General features: G+C 38.8%; 1 protein-coding gene across 1 annotated transcript; it reads right to left on the bottom strand.

The window, feature by feature from the left end:
• Window positions 1–8128: 8128 nt before the first annotated feature.
• LOC117552915 (G2/M phase-specific E3 ubiquitin-protein ligase-like) lies at window positions 8129–8996 on the bottom strand. The gene is made up of 3 exons (XM_034226597.1): window positions 8751–8996; window positions 8382–8566; window positions 8129–8248 (listed from the first exon to the last, which is right to left on the bottom strand). Exons 1-3 carry the CDS (start codon window positions 8908–8910, stop codon window positions 8129–8131), a joined length of 465 nt encoding a protein of 154 aa, XP_034082488.1. The 5' UTR covers window positions 8911–8996.
• Window positions 8997–9908: the final 912 nt, after the last annotated feature.

Genomic DNA, 9908 nt, shown 5'->3' with positions numbered 1-9908 from the left:
TTGGTCCCACCTCTGCACGCATATAATCTCCCATTTTCCCACATGCATGGCATTTTACATCCTTGGCTGGACACTCAGTCTTTGCATGTGAAGGAGAACAACCACAGTTATAACACTTTGCATCATTACCCTTGTTGTATTGTGGCTTGGCAGCTATTAGCAGATTGAGCTTTGTTTTTAGCATATTTGCTACTGCTCTTAAACACTCTGTCCACTAATTTAGCGTCACATGCCTCAGTTCTATTGTCACCTCGCAGAGAAGATTGTTGCCGTTTCACCTCTTCACTCTCATGGTAATAGCTTTTCCCAAGGTAAGGTCTGAGTCCAGTTGCATCCGTTCAGACAGCCGCTTATCCGTCAATCCGAAAACAAGCCTGTCTCGAATGAGTTCATCATGTAGCACGCCGTAGCTACAATGCTCCGCTAGTGCATATAGAGCTGTGACCATAGGCTGTGACGAACGAGTCCACTGGTTCACCTTCTCCCTGTCCGTGCATATTAAACTTTGCCCGCTCATATATGAAATTTTTCTTGACAACGAAGAAGCCTTGAAAGCCCTCCCGCACACCTTGGTAAGTGTCTCTTCAATCCACATAAAATATCATCTGCTTCATCTCCCATGCAGTATATTAATGTGTTGACTTGATTCTCTTCTGAGCTACTGTTCAGATTACTTGCCAGGCGAAATCTCTCGAACCGCCGTTGTCGGTACCATATGTGTTCGGGGTACCATATGTGTTCGGGGTCTGTCTTTTACCAATGACGTCACGCATTGTGATTGGCTGTACGGTAATTTACCCAGGGGTGCTCGGGGGCAAATCTACGGTGGCCGGTAGGTGCAAACGCAGAACAACAGCCCAAAACGCATACATAAGCAGGAAACACCTGCAAATAATGAAATGAAAAACAAACAAACCCTGAAAACAAATACAACAGAAAAACGCTGCATTTACAGAAATTATGCAAACTAAATACAACACACAAACCCCGAAAACAAACAAAACAAAAAAATGCTGCAAATACCAAAACGATATGCAAAGTCCAAAGCACGTACAAATCCCAAAACACATACAAAAAAAACATTCCGGAAGTGCTCCAGGCCTCTAGGGGGCGCGCTACGTGGAACAGATTGATGTCTGACCAGACATAGAGAGAACCAGAGCCATATAATAGATGAGTTATGACATCTCCGTTCACTCCAATGGACCACTTTTTTACAGCAATGGCGGATCGTGGAGCCTCTCAATCGTTCCCCGGAAGTTAGCGCCAAGGCTAGCAGAGCTGTGGAGTTGCAGCATAATAGACCGTTCGTGACGGACTTTTAAAGGTAAGAAGAAGTTTAAAGATTTATATTGCGGATATTATCAGTACATCTGATTCAATTGAACATGTGTATTAAAGGATCTCAGTGGATTATCCCTAAATTAGTAGATTTAGGGAACGTTTACAGATAACAGATCAAGCTAGGATACCGAAGCAAGTTAGCAACACACGTTGAACAGCCTTTTAATTGTAAATTCCGTTCTCTTAATGTCTATTTGGTCCAACGTTGTTGAATTAGAGAAGAGGGGCTTCTAAACGGGATTGTATGCGGGGGTGGAGGGAGTTAAATATTAGATAAATATAACTTTGGTGCGTGTAAGAGTGAGTGTTTTTAGCAGAGCCATATTGTGTCCTTGTGATTATGTTGATTATTACCTGTGTGTATAATGTTGCAGCTCAGCTGATTTTGGATTGATGGCAAAGGGAGAGGAACTTGAGTGAGAGTGAACACACAAGGTAAGTTTAATACTACTGTTTTATATAAGTAAGCATACTAAACATGTATTCTATCACTGTATTATATAAGTAATCTTGTTACTAACCTAATGTATGGCAGGTGGAGGGGCAGTGATGTTACAGGTGGAGGAGCAAGACTGCAAACTCACAAGACAGAGAAATCGAAGTTTGTTCTCCAGAGAAGAGGTTGATTTCACTTCAATGTTTTCATATTTTCTAAAGATGTGGAAATGGCACAAAAAAAAACTTGAGAGCTGTAACCAAGACAACTGTAACAACATGAGTAGACAGCCACCAAGGTTGTTCAAGTCCCTCTCTTACTCCATTTTGCCAACCCAAACTTCTAGGTACATGACGGGACACCTTATTTGTTTTTGTTGTTTGCGCTCCTCTGGCAGGTGGAGGGCAGTGATCCCTTCCCTTCTTCCCTCAATCTTTGAGACTAATGGAAGTAGAAGACATGGCACTGTAAATGTTCGAACATTTAAAATATTATACCACTTAAAAATAAGAAATATTACTTTTGTTACTAAGAGTTCATACTTATTATACCTGTGTCACCTTTCACACTATAGCTGTGATCATGAGCTATGGGCTTTGTAGATACAGGTCCCGGGTGAATCGTGGTGCAGGGGCGCTTCTCTTTTTGACCACAGGGCGATGCACGAAGATGGTGGGTATAGCCTCTGCTCTCAGCCTAGTCTTGCCCTTTTTTGTCTTGACAAACTGGTCTGCATCAAAATGTGCCTGCGGAGTGACTTGAGGTTACTTCACACACAGAACAACTGTGTCTGAATCTTGTCTGCCCACATACATATTCCATAGTGGTTGAATACACAGTATTAGGAAACACTTTATACTTACTGGACATGTTATACTCATTACATACTGTATATACAATATGACCAAGAATGTGAGACAACTTTATAGAAATTCATATCACATCTGTTACTGATGCCATTTGTCATACTTTGTTAAACTCACAAATAATAAAGTTCCATAACTTCAGTTGGGAACAAAGACCACACCTTATCTCCCCAAGGCAATTTCCCATCCAATAGGTGTGCTTTATAGGTGTGTATAACCCTTTCTCCTGTCTGTTTATCCCTCTTTCAGCACAAGAACCAGAGGGGGATTCAATGGAGCCTGAATACCTGCACTGAGACCCTCACCCTGCACCCTGAGTCTCAACTCTCAGTGTTTTTCAAGCCTTTCCCTGTTTTTTGTATTAAACAAAACATTAAGCTTTCCCAATGGTGTGGTTTTCGTTTTGTGAAAAAGTGCAAATGCAGTGTTTGTATATAAATCACATATTTTTTTGCTGTTGGTCGTGAAATTGCTCCTGCTTCCTCCGCTCTGTGTCAGTGGGGAAGCTGTACATTCGTACTCCTTTCTCTGAGCGATTGGAGCATCCCCAGGCAGCACAGCAAACCAAGGTGGCGACTAGGAGGCAGCACAGCAACCAGGACAACAAGGAGGAAAAGGCACAGACAAACTGCATGATATGCTATTCAATGTTTATTGAATTCCATGTATTTGCAATGGATGTTCCTAAAACAACACATTTAACATCATCATCATCATGCTGCTGCTGCTAGTCCTTTGATAGTCACCTGTCGGTCTCCTGTCCTTTCTGAAAGCCATAAAGATGACATTAGTCATTTAGATAACTTGTGTCCTCAATTACCATGGGATTACTGAAACTACCATGAATTTAAGAAAATGGTAGACATTAATCTAATCTGAATTTGAAAGCATTACTTTAGATCCCCTCCCTCTAAATATATCAATAAACATTAGAAAGTGATGCTCCTGACTACCATACAAGTTTAAGAAGATAATATTGGTTTTAAAGAATTCAAAGCTATAAATAAACAGCAACAGGCTCTTTAACCAAGGCACTGTTAGCCTAACATGTAAACTAGTTGTTCACACTAATCCTAATATTATCACTTAATATTAGCAAATTCTATTTTATTTTTTAAAACATATTGATGTAAATACATACACATATCGATTTGTTGTATAAATATTGCAAATCAAAACCTTTATTCACTAATAATTACCAAAAATCGTAGTTCTATCTCCTGTTATCAATGCATTCACATTGCCCGCCATGAACTTCCAGGGAACGATCCTCGTCTACATGAACCACGTGACGATAACCGTTTTTGGACTTCCGTTGTCATAACTCTTCTATTATATGGCTCTGGAGAGAACGAACAAGAGGAAAGAAAGTTCATTTAAGTGGAGAAAGATATAAGAAGGTAAGTTTTGTTTTTATACATAGAGCGTCATATTTATATAGCTAGCGTTAGCGTGCCTAACTACTACACCAGCTGAGGAGAGGAGAGCTTCACGTGAAGAGAAGATAAAGTGAGGGAAGAACATTGTTAAAACAGATAACAAATCAATTGCAGGCAAATAACACGGGCCATAGTGAGTACCGCGGAAAAAGGACATTTGAATTCTTAGCAGTTTGTTTATATGTATGTATTTGTGTATAGATGTTGCAACTATACAGAGCTTTAGCAATTGCCTGTAACTATGGTCATGCTAATAAAGCTATTGAATTGAATTGAATTGAGAGAGAGAGAGAGAAGTGACAAAATGTGAAGAGGGACAAAGTAATGACAGGATAGTAGTGTGCATTAGACATGCTCAAGAACAAATAGAGAGACATTCAAGGAGAGAGAGAGAGACAAAACACAGATTCAACGGTAAACATGATGTATCTTTCTATTTATTTAGCTAACCACTATTTAGACTATGTGTTTTTGATGACTTGATTAAATGGATTTACTACATCAATGTATGTCTTTTCAGGCCGCCATGTTTTGTCCTTTCTGTGGCCAGCATCTGGGGACAGTTCAAGTGTTCTGTGGCTCCTGTGGCAAACATGTACAGTTTTTGGCAGAAGTTGAACACAACAGTAAGTTCACTTTTTTTTTATTGTATCTGTTTCAAATGCAAGAAATAAGGATTCAACACACTACTCTGTTTAGAATAGTAATTGACAGATGCATACACTAGTTATCAGCATGAAGGACACATTTTTTCATTGTCTGTTTATGTGAACTATGTAGAAGCCATCATTAAATTGTAGACCAATGCATGATTAAATACACTAAACAGCTTATATGTTACATTCATAATTGTGTATTAGTTCTATCTTTATAGAGAACATTATACATTTAGAATCAGATTTTGAGACAGTGAGCCATGGCATGATGTTTTCTTCTTTTTCTCCTTGTGTTTTTTTTTTTTACAATCAGCATCTGACAGCCCCACAGAAGAGGACCTCATTCGGAAATACTTTCATGATGGCTTCAGCTATGATGACATTTTGGATTTTCTGGAAACTACCCACAATGTAAAAATGAGTTTGCGTACTTTAAAGAGTAAATTAAAAAGTCTTTCATTATCAAGGAAAAAAAACTACTCCCCTCTGGCTAATGTTCGTGTTGCCATTCAAGAGGAGCTAAATGGACCTGGCCAGCATTACGGTTACCGCTCGATGTGTCAGACATTGCGGCAAAAGCACTCCCTTACTGTAAAAAGGGATGAGGTCATGAACTTGATGAGAGAGCTTGATCCCTCTGGAGTTCAACTTCGCAGTAATAGAAGATTTGTACGAAGAACATACAGCTCTGAAGGACCCAACCACGTCTGGCATGTTGATGGCTATGATAAGCTAAAGCCCTATGGTTTGGCCATCAGCGGATGTATTGATGGCTACTCCAGAAAAGTATTGTGGTTGAAGTGTGGAGCAACAAACAATGACCCTGGGGTCATTGCTCAAAATTACATACGTTGTGTCACAGAGCATGGAGTCATACCTATGAGGCTGCGTACAGACTGCAGCACTGAAAACGGCACAATGGCAGCCATCCAGTGTGCTTTAAGATCAAGACACACTGACCATTTTGCTGGGGCTGCCAGTCACATGTATGGCTCTTCAACAGCAAATCAAAGAATTGAAAGCTGGTGGTCGTACTTCAGAAAACAGAGGTGTGGTGCTTCTTTCTTTTTTTTTTACATCCTTGACAGTGAACATAGTATATCTATAAAAAGTTATGTAATTATATATTCAGTGTATTAGTTCCGATCTCCTACAATAATTGTTTTACAACTAAACTGCACCACAGGCACAGCCAAAACATGGTATGCCTAGTGTGGTTGCTGATTTCCTTTTAATTTAATTGATCGGAATCATCAGTTAAAACACAGATTACCCCTTTATCTCTGTTCCTTAATACAGTTCTTATAAATATGACTATTTGATACCACAGGTTTACTGTTATTTGTTATATTTATTTTGAATCCCTTTACATGGAAATCATCAATGTATAAAAAAAAAGCTCTCATTTGAATCTGTTTCTTCAGGTCTCAATTTTGGATGGATCTCATGAATGACCTGAGAGAAAAACATCACTTCAGTGGCAGTCATGCGCACACATGCCTAGTGCAGTTTGTCTTCATGGGTGTGCTACAGAGGGACCTTGACGAATGCAGGGAAAAGTGGAATACGCATATTATCAGACCTGTAAACCAGTCTCGTTGTCCATCCGGGAAACCAGATGTCATGTACAACCTGCCACACAGGTTTGTTTCTATCAATTAAACATATTTCTCAATTTTGTTCAGATTTATTTTTAGTAACTGCCTAAAATTCTAAGAAAAAATCAGTTGCCCCAAAGTACATTTTTCACTATAACTTAAGATTGTGTCATAATCTGTTCACCTCAGTCAGTCACTCAGTTATTACTCAAATAATGTCTACTATTAAGTGACAGTAACTTTTCTAATTTTCAAAGAAGTTCAACAACAAAACAACATTCAAGAACAATTTTGTACATGTGAATAATAAACTGTTGAACATATTGCACATCCAGGTACGGTGGAACTGACTGTGGGTTCCCAGTCCCACAAGACGACTTGGGCCAGTTTGTTCTGGACTCGACCAACAGTCTATGTGGACCACTTCCAGGAACACTTTGAGAACCTTCAAAGAACGAGTGGTCTAATGCAACCCTTGACCTGGGAGTCTTGTGTTGCGAACTATATAACTATGAAGAACATGGCTAATTTGTAAATTGTAAGCCCAGCTTTCAATAAAGTCCAAAACCAGGCGAATTTTGGATTCCAAAGTCCATGTTGCTTTCAAACTGTTCGTAGGTGCTTGACATTGGTATTTCTATTGTGTTTGAGCAGGTTCTGCCGATTGGAAAGCGAGATGTCCGGTGAAAAACCAATTGGGGTCTCGGCTGGATTCCAGACGGTGGCAGGGTGTTTAATCCTGTTGAGAACATCAGGATGTCACTGAGGAGGAGTCCTGTTCGTTTTTCTGAGAAGAAAAAGTAATATTACGGTTTTTTGTTTTTTTTAAATATCAAGATGGATAGAACTGCCATTAATAGCTACCGTAATTATTTTAAGATGTGAACAATGTTGGAACTCAAATAAACCTTATTTTTCAAGGAGATAGTCTCTCCAAAATCCCAGCACCCTGGTTTCCTCATGGCGTCTTGTGCTTCCTTTTTCGCTGCTGTGCTGAACCTCAAAGACTTCCTCCAATGTGGCAGAAGTCAGCTCTACCACACTTGAGCACATAAAAGCTCTGAAAACACTTCCATGCTGCTCCAAAGCATGAATCACATCCAAGGCTTCAAGTCCGTCTTTGAATCTAGGAAACATTAGACACAAAGACCCATCAATCTACTATCACCTATCGCCAGGTTAGTAACAATATCTGAAAAAAGTATTAGAACCAATTTTAGATCTACTTCATTTCTTAATGACCTCTGGGTTTTACATGCAGTAAAGTAAATCAATCAATAATCTTTACATATTTCTGTTTTATATTTTACTTTTTGACCAAGACCAATAACATATATTAAATAAAGTCAGAATAACTTCTGTGAAAGTAACTAAACTGATAATAAAATTATCTCCAAATGCAGGATTATCCAGTGAATCGATAGATGCAACTCTACCCTTGTAAACCCTCAATCGCCTTGGTATCACAATTGGTCATAGAACGCTTGATTTAGGCTTTTCTTATCTTTAAATGTTTGTTCCGAGCTTCAATACACGTTAAACTGCTTTTAATAATTTTAATGATGTTTTAAATGCAATTTTTGTATTTTCTGAAAGTGTAAAGCACTTGGAATTGCTTTGTGTCTGAATGGTGCTAATATAAATTATAACCTTGCTTTAACATCTAAATGGTGATGTGTTTGACTCGATAACAATTAAAATATATTGAACTTAGGTTAAATAGTGCAGAAACATTACCTTCATATGGCAAAATGGTTGCGGTAAATGATGTACCACTGCATGAAATCCTTTATGATTGCGTTTTTCCATCCACACCATCAGGGTACTGCAAGCAACCTGCAGTCTGCAACAAGCTGGAATTTCTGTCGATTGATGTATGTAGTTCCTCCAATGTAGCTGCGCTGGATATCTACGATAGAAAACAATCATAATCCATAAACATAAATCAATATGCTGTCAAACTCGCATATGAAGGAAGACAGGTAATTTATCAAATTAAAAATATATATTCTCAATAATTGTAACCTAATATGCCAGCCTACCTCAAGCAGGGAAGCTCTCATAGTGTCATCAGTAATGTCTTCAATGATGGCTTCAATGTTGGTGTTTTTCATTCCAGTGAGGTGCTGGTAGAGCGTCTCTGACAGGAAGCGGGGGCCTGGACCACCATGAACTATAGAAGTTGCAATCATCCTCCCAGCATGAAAGTATTCGTCATCTTTTGCAGCTCTTGATATATATATATTTTTTGTCAAATTATTATCACGTTAACCAACAGTTGCCACGTTATCATAAAGATATACAGTATAAGATAATTTAATTGTCACGTAAATCCAGCTGCAAAATCCATAAGCAGCTCCTATATTTACAGTACAGTATTGAACATAAGACAGATTTGCGAACATCATTACCTGCATTGTCGAACGTGAGGAATTTCCTGTCCTGTGGACCATCAAATATTCTTCTCATTCTCAGGCATTCCATAAGGAGGGTCAGGAACTCCCGCTTGGGACCACCAGTGTCCACTCCATCCTCAGTTTGTCCCTCATCGTCAGTAAACTTAACCTGCATCTGATGAGAGGGATCGAATGAGGCCCGTTTGAAGCCGTGGATTGCTCCATCCCATACATTGGATCGGTTAATATTAAACCTGCTGCAAGAGGTATTTTTTATTTTTGCAGAGAGTTCTGCAAAAACGTCTGGCGCAGTCAGGTATTCTGTGCTGGGAAAGACAAAGTGATGTATTGTAATATTAAATGATGAAGCTAGTAATAAGATTTACAGTATAGAATAAAAAAATTAAGTGGTAATAGTAACAATTAATACCTTTCCTCTGCAGTTTGCTCCGTTTCCTCTTCTGGCTCAGACTGGCTGTCAATAATGATCGGAGCATACACATTTGTGTAGTTGCTGCAGTGAGAAGACAGTTGAATAATTACTTTCAAATACATAATATATGCATGACAGTCATATTTACAAAAGGATGTCGATCCTCTTCCTGTTCTTTATTTTTAATACATTGGGTTCTAAACTGACAACAGCACTTTGTCATACTCCTGCACAATCCTTGTAAACATTTGAAATGGATGCAAGAAACAATATCTGATCTTTGAAAAATATTTGTGGGTGTTTTTTGTATCGTCTTCACTAAGACGTAAGATGTTGTCGGTGTCCTTTGGAAATGTATAAAAGTATAATCTTTCTGCTTCCTGGCAATGTTACCCACTGGGATTGGAGGCTATACAAACGAAAAATAAAAATACACACCAAACAACTGTGTCACGATGCAACTGTCAACATCGTTTACCTATAGAAGGTGTTCTGACCCGGGGCAGACTGGACCTCTTCCTGGAATGGTGTTGGTGCTCCATCCTATTTTTACCCAGGAAATAATAATGATGTAGTTGATCTAATGACAGTGTCATTAGCACATAAAGGTATTTATTGATTTCATGTTCACAAATTCAAACCTACATGGTATAATTACATTTTTAATTAGTCTTACCCGATCAGACGCTGGTTGTGGGTGCCTGAGAGATCTGATAAAGGTAAACAAAAAATATATTCAA

This window comes from Gymnodraco acuticeps, unplaced genomic scaffold (genome assembly GCF_902827175.1).
Source record: "Gymnodraco acuticeps unplaced genomic scaffold, fGymAcu1.1, whole genome shotgun sequence".
Classification (NCBI taxonomy): Eukaryota; Metazoa; Chordata; class Actinopteri; order Perciformes; family Bathydraconidae; genus Gymnodraco; species Gymnodraco acuticeps.
The sequence above is the reverse complement of the archived record's forward strand: the minus strand, read 5'-3'. Positions and strand labels throughout refer to the sequence as shown.